Here is a 19950-nt window from a genome sequence, read left to right on the forward strand (position 1 = left end):
AGATGGGTCTATTGAGGAATATAGAGTAGCAAGAAAGGAGCTTAAGAAGGGGCTGAGGAGAGCAAGAAGGGGGCATGAGAAGGCCTTGGCAAGTTGGGTAAAGGAAAACCCCAAGGCATTCTTCAATTATGTGAAGAACAAAAGGATGACAGGAGTGAAGGTAGGACCGATTAGAGATAAGGGTGGGAAGATGTGCCTGGAGGCTGTGGAAGTGAGCAAGGTCCCCAATGAATACTTCTCTTCGGTATTCACCAATGAGAGGGAACTTGATGACGGTGAGGACAATATGAGTGAGGTTGATGTTCTGGAGCATGTTGATATTAAGGGAGAGGAGGTGTTGGAGTTGTTAAAATACATTAGGACGTTTAAGTCCCCGGGACCTGACAGAATATTCCCCAGGCTGCTCCACGAGGCGAGGTAAGAGATTGCTGAGCCTCTGGCTAGGATCTTTATGTCCTTGTTGTCCATGGGAATGGTACCGGAGGATTAAAGGGAGGTGAATGTTGTCCCCTTATTCAAAAAAGGTAGTAGGTATAGTCCGGGTAATTATAGACCAGTAGGCCTTACGTCTGTGGTGGGAAAGCTGATGGAAAAGATTCTTAGAGATAGAATCTATGGGCATTTAGAGAATCATGGTCTGATCAGGGACAGTCAGCATGGCTTTGTGAAGGGCAGATTGTGTCTAACAAGCCTGATAGAGTTCTTTGAGGAGGTGACCAGGCATATAGATGAAGGTAGTGCAGTGGATGTGACCTACATGAATTTTAGTAAGGCATTTGACAAGGTACCACACGATAGGCTTATTCAGAAAGTTAGAAGGCATGGGATCCAGGGAAGTTTGGCCAGGTGGATTCAGAATTTGCTTGCCTGCAGAAGGCAGAGGGTTGTGGTGGAGGGAGTACACTCGGATTGGAGGGTTGTGACCAGTGGTGTCCCCCAAGGATCAGTTCTGGGACCTCTACTTTTCATGAGTTTTATTAATGTCCTGGATGTGGGGGTAGAAGAGTGGGTTGGCAAGTTTGCAGATGACACAAAGGTTGGTGGTGTTGTAGATAGTGTTGAGGATTGTTGAAGATTGCAGAGACATTGATAGGATGCAGAAGTGGACTGAGAAGTGTCAGATGGAGTTCAAAGTAAATGGCAGGATACTTGGAAGTGTGGAGGAGCAGAGGGATCTGGGGGTACATGTCCACAGATCCCTGAAAGTTGCCTCACAGGTAGATAGGGTAATTAAGAAAGCTTATGGAGTGTTAGCTTTCATAAGTCGAGGGATAGAGTTTGAGTCGCGGGGTAATGATGCAGCTCTATAAAACTCTGGTTAGGCCACACTTGGAGTACTGTGTCCAGTTCTGGTCGCCTCACTATAGGAAGGATGTGGAAACATTGGAAAGGGTACAGAGGAGATTTACCAGGATGCTGCTTGGTTTAGAGAGTATGCACTATTATCAGAGATTAAGGGAGCCAGAGCTTTACTCTCTGGAGAGAAGGAGGATGAGGGGAGACAGCATAGAAGTATACAAGATATTAAGAGAAATAGATAGAGTGGACAGCTAGTGCCTCTTCCCCAGGGCACCACTGCTCAATACAAGAGGACATGGCTTTAAGGTAAGGGGAGGAAAGTTCAAGGAGGATATTAGAGGAAAGTTTTTTTACTTTATATAGAATATAAAATAGAATAGAATCACATTTGTGCATCAAACAGTAAAACAAAATACTGTTAACTTGTGACAAATGGGGAACTGCTGATATTCAAAGGGTTTAGGAGCCCTTGTAGACACGTCACTAATGGCGAACAGCAGGGGCAGGAGTTTAGCAGTTGTTTAGGGTTAGGGCCTGGAGTACAGTATACAGGATCAGTCTCTCCTGAAAAGAAGGGCAATAAAGATCATATAATTGATTATCAACACACAAAATGCTGGAGGAATTCAGCAGACCAGGCAGCATCTATGGAATGAATAAACTGTTGAACATTACAGGTGGAGACCCTTCACCAGGACTGGGAAGGAAGGGGGAAGACGCCAGAATAAGGCGGGGAGGATGGGAAGGAGGACAAGCTGGCAGGAGGTAGGTGAAGCCAGGTGGGTGGCGGAGGGGGAAGGAGAGAGGAAGTGAGAAGCTGGGAGAAAAGACAAAGGGCTAGAGAAGGAGGAATCTGATAGGACAGGAGAGTGGGCCATGAGAGAAAGGGAAGGAGGACCACCAGGGAGAGGTAATAGTTTGGTGAGGGAAAGAGAAGAGGTCTGACTGATCTTTAGTTTATGTTGGCTGTATGAGGAGAGAATGAGTAGACTTGGCCTAAATTCCCCCGATTTTATAAGACCCAGAGGCCATCTCATTTAAGCTTATAAGGCTCAACAAGTAAGATGCAGGGAGGATGTTTATTCTGAGCAAAAGACAGGAACCAGTGATAATGGATAATGGTCTCACAACAGGAGGTTGGCTGTTTAGCACTTACATGTGGAGAAATGTCTTCACGGTGGACGGTTAAAACCTTTGGAATTCTCTACCCTTGTGAGCTGTGTAGGCCACCACTGATTGATTTCAGAACAGATAGATTTATTTCTAGATACTAAGGAAATCAAGGGCTTAGGCCCATGATACTGATAAACGATGCAGCAACACTGAAGGGCCTCCTGGCCAACTCCTACTCCTAATTTCAATTCTCTGTTTAAGGTGGGGTAGTTTTTCATTGATATAATCATGCATGTTGTCAAAGATATATTTTTTCCCTCTTTACAGATGCAATTAAATTAGTAATCAAATTGGCAACTTCCCTGATCTCTTCTGCCTACACAATGTCCACATCCTTCCATTTTCCTCACATTCACATGCCTGTCTAAATGTCTCTAAGTCTCAAATGTTTCTGCTTCTACCACCAGCCCAGACACCCACCACTCTGTGGGGGAGAAAAAAAAACTTGTTCCCCATCTCCTTTGCAAATACCCTCTCTCATCTTAAATGCATGTCCTCTGGTGTTAGACATTTCAACCCTGGGAAACAGATACTGTCTGGATACTCTATCCAAGCTTCTCATAATCTTATAAACTTTATCAGATCTCCCCTTGGCCTTTCTTTCTCCTTGCAAATAAGAAAGTCTGCTTTCTTATTTAAATTTACAAACTACTCTCTGATTTATCCCAAGTTTTCTCTTCAATTCTTTCCAGTCCTAGCTGTTGACTATAAAATGAATAATACATAGTCTATGTCTTTAATAAAGGGCAGAGAGAGAGAGAGAGAGAGAGAGAGAGAGAGAGAGAGAGAGAGAGAGAGATGATTCAACTAAACAGGTGATGTTTACTCAGTTGATCACAGACACAAAAGATAATCTTCTAAGACACAGAAATACTTACTTTTGGAGCTGAATTTATTTTCTTTTCTTGTTTTACCCGCTTTCTTCAAGCAGTTGTCGCAAACAAAGCTGTTAAAGGAAATTTACATGAATCTTTGTACAACATTCAAGGCATCTTACATCTTAAATTAAATATGAACTAAAAGGCAAAGGGCTAAGCATTAGTCAGTTTTATTGGCTCCAGTCCCAACTTCCCAACTTGCATCTTCTGCATGGGAGGAGCCTGAGGGGTTAGGAGGTTTGATGTTTCAGCTGCTGGGTTTTGTGTGAGGGAGGAGTTGGGGGGGCGGTTTGGGTTTGCAAATTGTTTCCTTTCCTTTTCTATGTGGGAAACGGGTGCTTTCTCTATCGACTACTATTGTTTTTCTGTATTTCATGGCTATCTGGAGAAGATGAATCTCAAGAGTTGTATTCTGCGTACATAGTTCAATAATAAGATCAACCTTTGAACCTTTTCTATGGATCTTAAGTTTTCTAAATCTAGGACAATTACTTTTAATTTGTGTAAGACAATCTGTAGTAACAGATTAACTCCAGAAGAATTTAAAAGTCTGACTCATTTACACCATAAGATATAGGAGCAGTAGGCCATTTGGCCCATTGAGTCTGCTCTGCCATTCAATCATGGGTTGATCCAATTCTTCCACTCATGCCCACTCCCCCTGCTTTCACCCCATACCCTTTGATGCCCTGGCTAATCAAGAACCTTAAATACACAATGACTTGGCCTTCGCATCTGCTTGTGGCAACAAATTCCACAGATTTACCACCCTCTGACTAAAGTAATTTCTCCGCATCTCAGTTCTAAATGGACGTCCTTTAATCTTGAAGTTGTGTCCTCTCGTCCTAGAATCCCCTACCATGGGAAATAACTCTGCCATATCTAATCTGTTCAGGGCTCTTAACATTCAGACTGTTCCTATGAGATTCCCCCCTCATCCTCCTGAACTCCAGCAAATTCAGCCCAAGAGCTGCCAGACGTTCCTCATACGGTAACCCTTTCGTTCCTGGAATAATTCTCTGAACCCTCTCCGATGTCAGTATATCCTTTCTGCAATACGGATCCCAAAGCTGCAAAAAATACTGCAAGTGTAATCTCACAAGTACCTTATTATCTAGCCTCAACATCACATCCCTGCTCTTACATTCTATACCTCTAGAAATGAATGCCAACATTGCATTTGCCTTCTTCGCAATTGACTCAACCTGGGGGTTATCCTTTAAGGTATCTTGCACAAGGATTCCCAAGTCCCTTTGCATTTCTGCATTTTGAATTCTCTCCCCATCTAAATAACAGTCTGCTCGTTTCTTTCTTCCACCAAAGTGCATGACCATACACTTTCCAACATTGTATTTCATTTGTTACTTCTTTGCCCATTCTCCTCTGCAAGCTCTCCATTTCCTCAACACTACCCGTTTCTCCACCTATCTTTGTATTGTTGGCAAATTTAGCCTCAAATCCATTAATACTGTAGTCTAAATCACTGATATACATCGCAAAAGGCAGCAGTCCCCACACTGGCCCCTGTGGATCTTCACTGGTAAATGGCAACCAGCCAGAATAGGATCCCTTTATTCCCACTCTGTTTTCTGCCGACCTCCCAATGCTCCACCCATGCTAGTAACTCCCCTGTAATTCCATGGGCTCTTATCTTGCTAAGCAGCCTCACGTGTGGCATCTTGTCAAAAGTCTTCTGAAAATCCAAGTAAACCATGTCTACTGCATCTCCTTTGTAATCCTGCTTGTAATTTCCTCAAAGAATTGTAATAGGTTTGCCAGACAGAATTTTCCTTTCAGGAAACCATGCTGGCTTTGGCCTATCTTTTCATGTGCCTCCAGGTATTCTGTAATCTCAACTCTAACAATCGATTGACGTCAGGCTAACAGGTCTATAGTTTCTCAGACCACATCTCTGTTATGCTAATTCCAGCATACAGACCACTTGTCAGGCACTCCAGACCAGTTCAGAAGCAGGTGAAAACCTGGCCAGCAGGAGCTATCTCTGCTCTTCAAGACTGCTTTGAGCACACTGACTGGCGCATGTTCAGGGAGGCTGCCACCGATGGCGACTCTACCAACTTAGAGGAGTACACAGCGTCAGTGACCAGCTACATCGGCAAGTGCATTGATGATGTTACCCTGTCCAAGACCATCACTATACACGCTAACCAGAAGCCATGGACGACTGCAGAGGTGCATGCGCTGCTGAGGACCCGTGACTCCGCCTTCAGAGCAGGCGACAAGGCAGCTCTAACAACAGCAAGCGCCAAACTGTCCCAAGCCATCAGAGGGGCAAAGCGTGCACACGTCCAGCTAATCCACAGTCACTTCCAGGACAGTGGCGACACACGGCACATGTGGAAGGGCAACCAAGACATCACTAATTACAGGACAACATCACCTGACTGTGCAGGTGATGCCTCCCAAATGTGCTGAATAACTTCTACGCCTGGTTTGAGGCAGAAAATGACATGACGGCGAGGAAGTCCACCCCTCCTACAAATGATCAGGTGCTGTGTCTCACTGTGGCCGATGTGAGAAGAACCCTGTGCAGGGTCAGCCCACGGAAGGCAGCTGGACCAGACAACATTCCTGGTAGAGTGCTCAGAGGACATGCAGACCAGCTAGCAGATGTTCTCACTGACATCTTCAACACCTCCCTGAGCAGCGCCACCATTCTAACGTGCTTCAAGGCCGCCACCATCGTCCCCATGCCAAAGAAGTCTTCGGTGTCCTGCTTAAATGACTACTGCCCCGTTGCACTTACATCCATCATCATGAAGTGTTTTGAGAGGCTTGTCATGAGGCATATCAAAATCCACCTGCCCCCCTCACTGGACCCCCTGCAGTTTGCGTACCATCCAACCGCTCAACAGATGACGCCATTGCCACCACCCTCCATTTGGCCCTAACCTACCTGGTCAAAAAAGATACATATGTTCAGATGCTGTTCATAGACTTCAGTTCAGCATTCAACATAATCATCCCTCATAAACTGATTGGAAAGCTGAGCCTACTGGGCCTGAACACCTCCCTCTGCAACTGGATCCTAGACTTCTTGACTGGGAGACCTCAGTCAGTCTGGATCAGGAGCTGCATCTCCAACACCATCACAGTGAGCACAGTGGGGGCCTCCCAGGGCTGTGTGCTCAGTCCACTGCTGTTCACTCTGCTGACCTACGACTGTGCTGCAACACACAGCTTGAACCACATCAAGTTCGCCGCTGACACAACCATAGTGGGTCTCATCCGCAAGAACAACAAGTCAGCTTACAGAGAGGAGGTGCAGCGGCTAATGGACTGGTGCAGAGCCAACAACCTTTCTCTTAATGTGAACAAAACAGAAGAGATGGTTGTTGACTTCAGGAGGGCACGGAGCGACCACTCCCCGCTGAAAATCGACGGCTCCTCGGTAGAGATCGTTAAGAGCACCAAATTTCTTGGTGTTCCCCGGTGGAGAATCTCACCTGGTCCCTCAACACCAGCTCCATAGCAAAGAAAGCCTAGCAGCGTCTCTACTTTCTGCGAAGGCTGTGGAAAGTCTATCCTCATTACGTTCTATAAGGGTTGTATTGAGAGCATCCTAAGCAGCTGCATCACTGCCTGGTTCGGAAATTGCACCATCTCGGATCATAAGACCCTGCGGGGGTAGTGAGGTCAGCTGAGAAGATCATCGGGGTCTTTCTTCCTGCCATCATGGACATTTACACTACACGCTGCATCCGCAAAGGAAACAGCATTATGAAGGACTCCACGCACCCCTCATACAATCTCTTCTTCCTCCTGTCGCCTGGGAAAAGGCTCCGAAGCATTCGGGCTGTCACGACCGGACTATATAAGTTTCTTCCCCCAAGCTATCAGACTCCTCAATACCTGAAGTCTGGACTGACACCTTGCCCTACTGTCCTGCTTATTATTTATTGTAATGCCTGCACTGCTTTTGTGCACTTTATGTAGTCCTGTGTAGGTCTGTAGTCTAGTGTAGCTCTCTCTGTGTTGTTTTTTTTTTACGTAGTTCAGTCTAGTTTTTGTACTGCGTCATGTAACACCATGGTCCTGAAAAACGTTGTCTCATTTTTACTATGTACTGTACCAGCAGTTATGGTCGAAATGACAATAAAAGTGACTCGACTTGCCTTCTGATGCCTCCCACCCTTCTTAAATAGTGGAGAAACATTTGCAATTTTCCAGTCATCCTGTACAATGCCAGAATCTATCGATTCTTGAAAGATCATTGTAATGCCTCCGCAATCTCTCCAGCTACTTCCTTCAGAACCTGAGGGTGCATTCCATCAGGTCCAGGAGATTTATCCACCCTCAGACCATTAAGCTTCCCGAGCACCTTCTCAGTCGTAATTTTCACTGCACAAACTTCACTTCCCTGACACTCTTGAATGTCCGGTATACTGCAGATGTCTTCACCATGCAAAATACGCATTCAGTTCCTCTGCCATCTCTGCATCACTCATTACAGTATCTCCAGCATCATTTTGTATTAGTCCTATATCTACCTCTGACTCTCTTTTACTCTTTGTATGCTTAAAAATGCTTTTAGTATCTTCTTTGCAGCCTCCTCTCATAATTCAGCTTTTCCTTCCAAATGACCTTCTTAGTTTCCTTCTGCAAGTTTTTAAAAGCTTCCCAATCTTCCCATTAGTTTTGGCTTCCTCTCTTTTGGTTTTATTTTGGTTCTGACTTCATTTGTCAGCCACGGTAGTGTCCTTCTTCCTTTTGAAAATGTCTTCTTATTTGGAATATATCTGTCTTGCACTTTCCACTTCCCTCATTTTTTGCAGAAACTCCAGCCATTGCTGCTCTGCTGTCTTTCCTGCAAATGTCCCTTTCCAGTCAACTTTGGCCAGTCCCCCTCTCATGCCATGGTAATTTCCTTTATTCCACTGAAATACTGACACATTGGATTTGATTTTATTCCCTCTCAAGTTTCAATGAGAACTCAATCATATTGTGATCACTGTTCCTTAAGGGTTCCTTAACCTTAAGCTCTCTTATCACCTCCGGATCATTGCACAGCACCCAATCTAGTACAGCCAGTCTCCGAGTGGGCTCAACAATAAGCTGTTCTAAAAGCCATCCCTTAGGTATTCTACAAATTCTCTCTGGAGTCCAGTACTGACCTAGTTTTCCCAATCCACTTTCATGTTAAAATCCCCAACAATTATCATGACATTGCCTTTCTGACATGCCTTTTCTATCTCCTGCTATAATTTGTAATCCACATCCCAGCTGCTGTTTGGAGGCTTGTATACAACTGCCATTAGGGTCCTTTTACCCTTGCCATTTCTTAACTCAACCCATAGAGACCCTACACCTTCAGATCCTATGTCATCCCTTTCTAATGATTTAATATTATTTCTTATACACAGAGCCACACCAGCCCCTCTTCCTACTAACCTATCTTTCCGATCCACCGTATATCCTTGGACATTCAACTCCCAAAGAGCCTCCTTTAGCCAAGTTTCAGAGATGGCCACAATGTCTTATTTGCCAATCTGTAGCTGAATTTCAAGATTGTCCATTTTATTCTTTATGCTGTGTGCATTCAAATACAACACTCTCAGGCCAGTATTTGTTGCTTTCTGTTTTAACTGCACCACACCTCTATTTCTCTGTAACTCATGTCACTGGCTTTGATTAAGCCTCATCCCCTGCCTGTTCTTTCTATAATTTCTGTTGCACGCTATGTTAGATTTATTTCTGCTTTCCCCTTCCTCAGCCCTATCACTCCGGTTCCCATCCCTATGCCAAATTAGTTTAAACCCTCCATAACAGCTCTATTAAACCTGCCTGCTAGAATATTGGACCCCTTTAGGTTCAGGTGTAACCCGTCTTTTTTGTACGGGTTGTACCTCCCCCAGAAGTGGCTCCAATGATCCAGGAATCTGAATCCCTGTCCCCTACACCAATCTTGCCTGATCATGCTATTCTTGCACTCATTAGCACGTGGCACAGGCAGCAATCCTGACATTACTACCCTGGAGGTCCTGCCTTTCAGCTTCCTACCTAACTCTGAATTCTCTCTTCAGGACCTCTTCCTTTTTTCTATCTATGTCATATTCTCTTGAAAGACAAGAGAATATAAACTGAACGCAAGGTTAGGCATAAATCTGAAGATGGTCTCTCTAGGCCGGGGGTTCGGCAACTCGCAGCTCTTTCATCTCTGTGCTGCGGCTCCCTGTGGCTTTGGAAAATAAATGGTCAGTATTTAATTAAAATGTATTTTATGTTAGTTTGTTAGTTTTTGAAATGTAATTCTAAATTTGAAGATTATGGTGATCTTGTACAATCTAAATAAAACGTTGTGGCGACCCATTTCCTGGCACATCCGAACCGGCTCACAATTAGCCAGCGTTCAGGCTAAGGGAGATAGCCTACGGGGGTTTGTGAGTACGTGTCTTTTGGAGCATCCGTGCCCATGGGGGGTGGGTTGAGGGAGGCTTAAAAGCAAGGCTGTTTAGTTCGAATAAAGTTATCTTTGACTGCAGTTTACTGACTGCGTGTAGCACACCGCTACAACGTGTTTTTATCGCTGGCTGTCCAGAGGGGAGGTGCTGAAACGCTTTGTCGCGTGTCTGGAAGAAGTGAAAACTTTCCTGGGCAGCAAAGGGCTCACCTTTCCTGAGCTGGAACAGCCAAAGTAGCTGGAAAATCTACACTTCATGGTAGACATGACAGCGCACCTGAACACGCTGAACACAGCTCTTCAGGGGAAAGGACGTACAGCCCTACACATGCTGGAGGATGTTTTGGCATTCGAGCGCAAGTTGACAGTGCTTGCCAGAGATTTACAGAAAGGCACATTGTCTCACTTCCCCAATTTGAGAGAGTTCAAACAAGGTCACGACATGATAAATTCGGAGTATTTGCATTCTGCAATCATCACAATGCAAACATCATTTGGGAAACGCTTCTGTGAGTTCAGAGAGGAAAAAAAAACACATTATCCTTCCCGGTCACTCCCCTAAGCATCGATCCATCCCTACTGAATACGACTGCATTGGCAGGTGTGAGTCAACCTGATCTTGAGATGGAACTGGCCGACATAGCCGACAAAGACATATGGGTGTCCAAGTTTAGACGCTTGACAGCAGACCTTGAAGATGTTGCCCGTCAGAAGGCCGTTCTTGCTCAGAATCACAAATGGAGTGATACTGAAAACCTCCCCAAACCGGACAAACTTGTGTTCGAAACATGGAATGCTATCCCTGACATTTATGTAAACATTAAAAAGTATGCGCTTGGAGTCCTGTTGATCTTTGGATCCACATATGTATGTGAGCAGGTGTTCTCCAACATGAACTTTATTAAAAACAAACATCGCGCACGCCTCACAGATGACAGCTTGCGATCCTGTGTAAAGATGAAGGTGACATCATACAGCCCTAATGTGCAGACGCTGTGCGCTGAGGTCCAGGAGCAGAAATCCCATTAACCAAGTATGATAAATATTTTAATTGCCTATTATTTTACGTATATTCATATTTTTTCATTGTTCAGTGAAATAGTCCTTTTATTTTTCAGGTTGACAGCTGGCTGACGTTATTTTTGGTTTGCTGCTGGCGGAAAATTTAAGTTTGGCGTTTTTCATAAATACAAGAAGGACTCAAATAGACATTGAGTATTTTACTTAAAAGTAACCTTCAACCCAACGTCTTTTTTTGGGAGTTCAAAATGTTTTTGTTGCATGCAGAAATGTAATTTCGTTTTCTCTGCAGAAGTTCATCGATTTCATAAATGCAACACATTATAGTTTGTTTATACATAGCATAAAGGCAAAAAAAAACGTTGTACGCAGTGTTATTTCATTTTAAATGTCAAACAGGTTTTGTGGCTCCCAGTGTTTTCTTTTCTGTGGGAAACGGGTCCAAATGGCTCTTTCAGTGGTAAAGGTTGCTGACCCCTGCTCTAGGCTTTAAAACAAGATCAGAGCTCCAGTATTATGGCTGCTGAACCAGTAATGCATCAGATGAGCTGATATCGGAGGTGACTGCACAAACATACACATTTCATTAGAAAATTGAGGAAATCACAAAGCAGACATAAAAAATAGATCAAACTTGCCTTGAAATATTTTGCTAAACATTTCTAGTTAGAGATTTAGTTATGACTCTGCAGTAATTAATGCCAGGAAAACAAGGCACCAATAAAAAGGGTTATAAAATTCATTGTCATAATCTAGAACAATCAAACAGTTTTAGACAGTGATAGGGGCAGGAAGGAAACAAATCTGAATAATTGAGGTTTTTTAAAAAAAATGACTGACCTGGATTACAGGAAGAAAGTTGTAAATTCTCCAAAAGAGGCACAAAAAATGACTGCGGTATGTATTAAAGACAAAAATTTGAACTTGGCTGAATTAAAGGAACATGGGTATAGCTATAATAGAGTAAATAGGGTGGATCATGGCTGTACACCAGGTCAACCCCAGTGTTTGACTGTGAGATGGAATGATGTACTTTGTAGTCAGTGATTCTTCCTGGAACATTTAAATCTCTCAGAATCTCAGTGACATAGAAACCAATTTACAGGTGTGAGATAGGAGTGTAAGATGATGAGAGGCATTGATCATGTGGATAATCAGAGGCCATTTTCCAGGGCTGAAATGGCTAACATGAGAGGGCACCGTTTTAAGGTGCTTGGAAGTAGGTACAGAGGAGATGTCAGGGGCAAGCTTTTTTTATGCAGAGAGTGGTGAGTGCCTGGAATGGGCTGCTGGCCACGGTGCTGGAAGCGGATATGATAGGGTCTTTTAAGAGATTCCTGGATAGGTACACGGAGCTTGGAAAAATAGAGGGCTATGGGGAACCCTAAGTAATTTCTAAAGTACGTACATATTTGGCACAGCATTGTGGACCAAAAGGCCTGTATTGCTCTGTAGGTCTTTTCTAGATCTTCTCTGTAGCGTGCCAGTCGAGAAACAACAATGCTAATAAAATGTTGTGTTGCCATCCAACTGAGTTGAACAGCACTTTCTCCAGGAGCCTGGTAACAGTCTAGGAACAGGAGTTCCAGGGCCAGTAGTTCTGGTTGTGAACACGTGGGGTCCATTCCAACAGGGAGCATGCCAAGATATGCAGAGTTAAAATGAAAACTACCCAGACAGAAATAAGAGTTTCCTGAACTCGGAGAAGGAACAGTCTATTTAAAAACAACATATACATGGCACCCAATGGGACAAGTAGAACACCGGAACTCTTGCCTTGCTGGAAACAAGAACACAAGAAAACAGGAGCAGGAATAGGCCGCCAGACCCCTCCAGCTCACCGCATCACTCTACACGACCATGACTGAGCCACAATTCCTCTGTTCTGCCAAAACCCCATCTTGCTCAATTCCTTAATTCTTTTTCAAACATTTATCTACTGCCACCTTAAGTATATAAAACAGTACGGGACAGTACAGATCCTTCAGCCCATGATGTTGTTCTGACCTTTTAACTTACCCTTCCCTCCAACACAGCCCTCAATTTTTGCTATCATCTTTGTGCCTATCTAAGAGATTTTAAAATGTCCTCAATGGATTTGCTTCTACCATTACTCTGGCCACACGGTCCATGCACTCATCACACTGCTTAAAAAAAACCTACCTCCGACATTCCCCCCAGCCCCCCACACTTTCCTCCAATCACCTTAAAATTATGCCCCCTTGCATTAGCCATTTCTTCCCTGGGAAAGAGTCTCTGGCTCCACTCGGTCTATGCCTCTTATCATTGTGCACATCTCTATCATGTCTCCTCTCATCCTCCCTCACTACAAAGAGAAAAGCCCGAGCTCACTCAACCTGTCCTCATAAGACACATTCTTTAATCCAGGCAGCATCCTGAGAAATCTCCTCTGCACCCTTTCTAAAGCTTTCACATCCTAAAATATCTAATGATCTAGCCTTCATAACCCCCTTGGATACAGAATCCAGAAATTCATCAACCTTCACAAGAAAATAATGCACTCAGTTCCATTCAAAATGACAATTCTCTTGCTTTGTAACTGCATCCCTTCACGTGCAGGAGTTTCCCACCTTTTTTTATGCAATGGACTAATACCATTAAGCAAAGGGTCTGTCAACCCCAGGTTCCGCTGCTCTAGTGATAACATCTCCACATCTACCCTAGCGTGCCTTCGCAGGATCTTGTACAGTTGAATAAAATCACCCTTCATTGTAAATTCTAAGAATACCGACAAAACCTGTTTAGCCTGTCACCCCAGGATTGGTCAGGTGAATCTCTTTTGGAAGGTCTCCAATACAAATATATCCTTTTTTAGGTAAGATGTCCAAAACCATGTAGAGAAGAACTTAATACATCTTTACAGACTTCAAAAATCATTCAGTGAAACAGATTACAGTATGTGTTAGGAGTTGTGGATTGAGGGTTGAAGGAATGTGCTTTTAGTTGCGGATTGTACTAGCTTCCAGTGTTCATTGCAGGAACAGCTAGAAAGTAAGGGATGAATATTTTATAAAATTGATATCAAATACGCACAATATAAACTGGTCATGAGGAAACCTCTTAACCCAAAGATCATTTAAAAAGCATACAACCTACTGTGGCGACCCATTTCCTGGCACACCCGAACCGGCTCACAATTAGCCAGTGTTCCGGCTAAGGGAGATAGCCTATAAAGCAAGGCGGTTTAGTTCGAATAAAATTATCTTTGCCTGCAGTTTACCGACTCCCGTGTTGTTATTTTAGCGCTGCGTGTAGCACACCGCTACACTACCATCTAAACAATACCTACCCTGAAGGCCAGATAGTTTCGTTATGGAGAACACAGATCTGATGCATTTTGCGGCCACATTCTTTACATTCAACAAATCTAAAACAAGGAAAAAAAGTTTCAGATGCCAATTGTGCAATACTGTTATCTTTCCATATTCTTAATTCAAGCAGGTAATTTTATCAAATAACTAATGTAACTTTAGAGTAATATAAACCCATAGCAAATTCTGCAGAAGGCCTGGAATGAAATGAATAATCAGACTTTAACAATGGAGACCAGGTGTTTACCTTCAAGCCAAATCTGCCGTTACGTTGTGGACTAACTATAAAGTATGTATCTAAATTAACACAATTCATTAACATACAGAAAATGCTGGACAAACTCAGGTCAAGCAGGATCTACGGAAGAGAATGATCAATTGACATTTCGGGTCAAGACCTGGTGAGTTTCTCCAGTATTTTTCGTATGTTTCTCTAGATTTCCAGCATCTGCAGAATCTCTTGTGATTGGGACTTTCCAAAAAGTGCTAATTTCTGCAATCAGATCATTTAAAATGGAACTGGAAACTAGACTAGCCAACTACAGACTTAGGAACTTTATTTTGTTTAGAGATACAGCACAGTAACAGGCTCTTCCAGCCAAAGAGCCCACACCACCCAATTATACCCTTATGACTAATTAAGCTACTAGCCTGTATGTCTTTGGAATGTGGGAGGAAACTGGAGCACATAGAGGAAACCAAGGTGGTCACAGGGAGAATGTACAAACTCCTTACAGACAGCGGTGCAAACGAACCTGAGTCACTGGGTCTGTTATAGCATTACAATAACACCCTTTTTTAATTAGCAGAGCGATGGCTGAGGGTCCATCTCACCATACAATGGGATCACGGTTTTAATTGCACTGCCCCCATATCCCACATCACTCTGAACATCTCAGTGAGGTCACCAGCCCTTCTTTCACACTCAAGAAGATACAGAAGGGTTTATAATATCAGTGTCTCAATAATAATGACAAAGGATTGGGGAAAATGATAAAACCAGAACACTTACGGCTCAGGATCCAATGTGTCATTTTTCTTTTTTTCAAACTGATCTTTTGAAATCGTTCTGAAGAAAACATTGACAAAAGTTTAAGCTAGCAAGATGTTGTATTTGCCCATATCTTAGTACAAAGATTACATACTTTATTTAGTATATTATCATCTGGTCCCCACTTGTATGCAATAGTCAATTTTGCTTGTGGCAATAAACTAGCATACAATCTACATGTCTAAGGTTTGCATGCAGGCTTTTATAATCATTCAGCATGAGTTTCCTGATGAGAATTTGAGTCACATCCCCTTTAAGTTGTTACTTCCCCAACCTGTTTTATGTCATGGACCCCTACCATTAACCAAGGGGTCCGTGGAACTCAGGTAGGGGACCTTTGCCTTATAGGAAAGTGACTAATTTACTTTTAAAGAAATACACACAGAGAATTTTGGAAGTATTGAGTAAGTGAGGCAACCTCTGTGGTCAGTGTGTCAGAATTAACCTTCTGGGTCAATGAACTTTCACCAATACCAGGCAAAATTTAAAAATAGAAACAGTTTTAAAATGCAGAGGCAGGGCAAGTGTGGAGAGAATAAAGGGACCATCTCAGATAGGATGAAGACCGAGAGAAACTGCGTGACATTAAATGAGGTTTTGTGTTATTGCAACTGAAAAAAAAATAGTAATAAGTCACATGGCCCCTTGTGCTTTCTCTGTCTTTCAATAAAATATTAGCTGGTCTATCATACAGTAGCATGCCAAAAGTCTGGGCAGCCCTGGTCAAAATTTCTGTTACTGTGAATAGTTAAGTGAGTAGAAGATGAACTGATCTCCAAAAGTCATAAAGTTAAAGATGAAACATTCTTTTCAACATTTTAAGCAAGATCAGTGTATTATTTTTGTTTTTAAATTTTAGAGTTAAAAAATGAAAGGAGCACCATGCAAAAGTTTGGGCACCCCAAGAGGTTTCAGCTCTCAGATAACTTTTACCAAGGTCCCAGACCTTAATTAGCTTGTTAAGGCTATGGCTTGTTCACAGTCATTATTAGGAAAGGTCAGGTGATGCAAATTTCAAAGCTTTATAAATACCCTGACTCCTCAAACCTTGTCCCAACAATCAGCAGCCATGGGCTCCTCTAAGCAGCTGCCTAGCACTCTGAAGATTAAAATAAATGATGCCCATAAAGCAGGAGAAGGCTATAAGAAGATAGCAAAGCATTTTCAGATAGCCGTTTCCACAGTTCATAATATAATTAAGAAATGGCAGTTAACAAGAATGGTGCAGGTCAAGTTGAGGTCTGGAAGACCAAGAAAACTTTCTGAGAGAACTGCTTGTAGGATTGCTAGAAAGGCAAATCAAAACCCCTGTTTGAATGCAAACGACCTTCAGGAAGATTTAGCAGACTCTGAAGTGGTGGTGCACTGTTCTACTTTGCAGCAACACCTGCACAAATCTGAAGTGGTGGTGCACTGTTCTACTTTGCAGCAACACCTGCACAAATATGACCTTCGTGGAAGAGTCATCAGAAGAAAACCTTTCCTGCATCCTCACCACAAAATTCAGCATCAGAAGTTTGCAAAGGAACATCTAAACAAGCCTGATGCATTTTGGAAACAAGTCCTGTGGACTAATGAAGTTAAAATAGAACTTTTTGGCCACAATCAGCAAAGGTATGTTTGGAGAAAAATGGGTGCAGAATTTCATGAAAAGAACACCTCTCCAACTGTTAAGCACAGGGTGGATCAATCATGCTTTGGGCTTGTGTTGCAGCCAGTGGCACAGGGAACATTTCACTGGTAGAGGGAAGAATGAATTCAATGAAATACCAGCAAATTCTGGAGGCAAACATCACACCGTCTGTAAAAAAGCTGAAGATGAAAAGAGGATGGCTTCTACAACAGGATAATGATCCTAAACACACCTCAAAATCCACAATTGACTACCTCAAGAGGCACAAGCTGAAGGTTTTGCCATGGCCCTCACAGTCCCCTGACCTAAACATCATTGAAAATCTGTGGACAGACCTCAAAAGAGCAGTACATACAAGATGGCCCAAGAATCTCACAGAACTATAAAGTACTTAGTAACACCCCCTTTGGCAAGTATCACAGCTTGTAGCCAGCCAAGTCTTTCAATTCTTGTTTGGGGGATTTTCGCCCATTCTTCCTTGCAAAAGGCCTCTAGTTCTGTGAGATTCTTGGGCTGTTTTGCATGTACTGCTCTTTTGAGGACTATACACAGATTTTCAATGATGTTTACGTTGGGGGACAATGAGGGCTATGGCAGTCTTTAGCTTGCACCTCTTGAGTTAGTCCATTGTGGATTTTGAGATGTGTTTAGGATCATTATCTTGTTGCAGAAGCCATCCTCTTTTCATCTTCAGCTTTTTTTTTAACAGACGGTGTGATGTTTGCTTCCAGAACTTGCTGGTATTTAATTGAATTCATTCCTCCCTCTACCTGTGAAATGATCCCTTGTTGCACTGGCTGCAATACAAACCCAAAGCATGATCGATCCACCGTCGTGCTTAACGGTTGGAGAGGTGTTCTTTTCATGAAATTCTGCACCCTTTTTCTCCAAACATACCTTTGCTCACTGCGGCCAAAAAGTATTTTAACTTCATCAGTCCACAGGACTTGTTTCCAAAATGCATCAGGCTTGTTTAGATGTTCCTTTGCAAACTTCTGATGCTGAATTTTGTGGTGAGGACACAGGAAAGGTTTTCTTCTGATGACTCTTCCACGAAGGTCATATTTGTGCAGGTGTTGCTGCAAAGTAGAACAGTGCACCACCACTCCAGAGTCTGCTAAATCTTCCTGAAGGTCGTTTGCATTCAAACAGGGGTTTTGATTTGCCTTTCTAGCAATCCTACGAGCAGTTCTCTCAGAAAGTTTTCTTGGTCTTCCAGACCTCAACTTGACCTGCAACATTCCTGTTAACTGCCATTTCTTAATTACATTATGAACTGAAGAAACGGCTGCCTGAAAGCGCTTTGCTATCTTCTTATAACCTTCTCCTGTTTTGTGGGCATCATTTATTTTAAATTTCAGAGTGCTAGGCAGCTGCTTAGAGGAGCCCATGGCTGCTGATTGTTGGGACAAGGTTTGAGGAGTCAGGGTATTTATAAAGCTTTGAAATTTGCATCACCTGGCCTTTCCTAATGATGACTGTGAACAAGCCATAGCCCAAACATGCTAATTAAGGTCTGAGACCTTGGTAAAAGTTATCCGCGACCTCAAATCTCTTGGGGTGCCCAAACTTTTGCATAGTGCTCCTTTCTTTTTTTCCCCCCCACTCTAAAATTGTACAAAACAAAAATAATACACTAATCTTGCTTAAAATGTTGAAAAGAATGTTTTGTCTTTAACTTTATGACTTTTGGAAATCAGTTCATCTTCTACTCATTTAACTATTCACAGTAACAGAAATTTTGACCAGGGGTGCAGAAACTTCTAAACATCATGAGTTTATTCCGCTTCATAGATGCTGCCTGACCTATTGAGGTCTTGCAGCATTTTGTGTGTGCTAATATGGAAATTCTTAGAGCCAAGTGAAGTAAATCATGACAGTATAGGACAGAAAAACATATATCAAAGCTGGAGAGGAAGTCATTCCAACAAAAAGTGGTGAATAACTGTAATGGATACGTTGGAGCAAAAACCATGGCTAATTTAAGACACAGTTGGAGGAGAGGAAGCAGCCGGGAATAAGATAATTCATCTCAGATTGAGCACTGAACGAATAAAGATTAATCAGAAACAACTTTGATGCATTTACCAATCTCTATGTAAAAGTCAAAGAAAACCTTTCAGCTATTAAAGAACTACACAGAAAGACTCAAAACATTTCCTAGTAATAAACCCCCTACCCCTCTCCCAGATTCACCTATCACCTACCACCTTGTACTTCTTTACTCTATTTCTCATCTTTTTTCCAGTCCTGATGAAGGGTCTTTGAACAAATTGTCGACAGTTTACTCTTTTCCACAGATACTGTCTGGCCTGCTGGGTTCCTCCAGTATTTTATGGTCAACCAGTTCCCTTCCACCTACCACTCTCCTCTGTCTAGCAGAACTGGTCCTCACTCTCAATAATTTCTTCTTCAGCTCGTCGCACACCCTTCAAATCGAAGATGTAGCCATGGGCACTCACATGGGTTCTAGTTATGCCTGGCTTTTTGTTGGCTGCATGGAACAGTCCATGTTCTGAGCCTACACTGGTATCACTTCCCAATGCTTCCTACACTGCTGCTTCCTGCACCCAATCAGAGCTCATTGACTTCCATCAATTTTGCCTCCAACTCCCACCATGCCCTCAAATTGACTTGGCCCATTTCTGACACCTCCCTCCCCTTTCTCAATCTCTCTGTCTCCATATCTGGAGACAGTCTATCTATTGGTATCTTTTATAAACCCACTGATTCTCACAGCTACCTGGACTATACATCTTTCCACTCTGTCACTTGCAAAAAATGCCATCTCCTTCTCTCAGTTCCTCCATCTCTGCCGCAGCTGCTCTCAGGTTGAGACTTTTCATTTCAGAACTAATGAGATGTCCCCCTTCTTCAAAGAAAGGGGCTTCCCTTCCACCACCATCAATGCTGCCTTCAGCTGCATCTCTTCCATTTTGTGCACATCTGCACTCACCCCATTCATCAGGAATAGGGTTTCTCCTGTTCCCACCAGCCTCTGTGTCTAGCAAATAATTCTCTGTAACTTCCCACCACCAAGCACATCTTCCCCTCCCCTCCACTTTCTGCAGGGATCGCTCCACATGCGACTCCCTTGTCCACTGTTATCTCTCTGGTACTTACCCTTGCAAGTGGAACAAGTG

At 43.0% G+C, this 19950-nt stretch overlaps 1 protein-coding gene across 2 annotated transcripts in view; it reads right to left on the reverse strand.

Moving 5' to 3' along the window:
* Nucleotides 1-19950, reverse strand: part of crebbpb (CREB binding protein b) — a 164404-nt gene that overhangs the window by 23835 nt on the left and 120619 nt on the right. For both annotated transcript variants that reach the window (XM_059978908.1, XM_059978907.1), the window contains exons 21-23: nucleotides 15136-15192; nucleotides 14102-14179; nucleotides 3351-3418 (exon numbers count right to left, since the gene is read on the reverse strand). In XM_059978908.1, coding sequence (XP_059834891.1) covers nucleotides 3351-3418; nucleotides 14102-14179; nucleotides 15136-15192 — 203 coding nt within the window. The remainder of the gene's footprint in view (nucleotides 1-3350; nucleotides 3419-14101; nucleotides 14180-15135; nucleotides 15193-19950) is intronic.

This window comes from Hypanus sabinus, chromosome 9 (genome assembly GCF_030144855.1).
Source record: "Hypanus sabinus isolate sHypSab1 chromosome 9, sHypSab1.hap1, whole genome shotgun sequence".
NCBI lineage: Eukaryota > Metazoa > Chordata > Chondrichthyes > Myliobatiformes > Dasyatidae > Hypanus > Hypanus sabinus.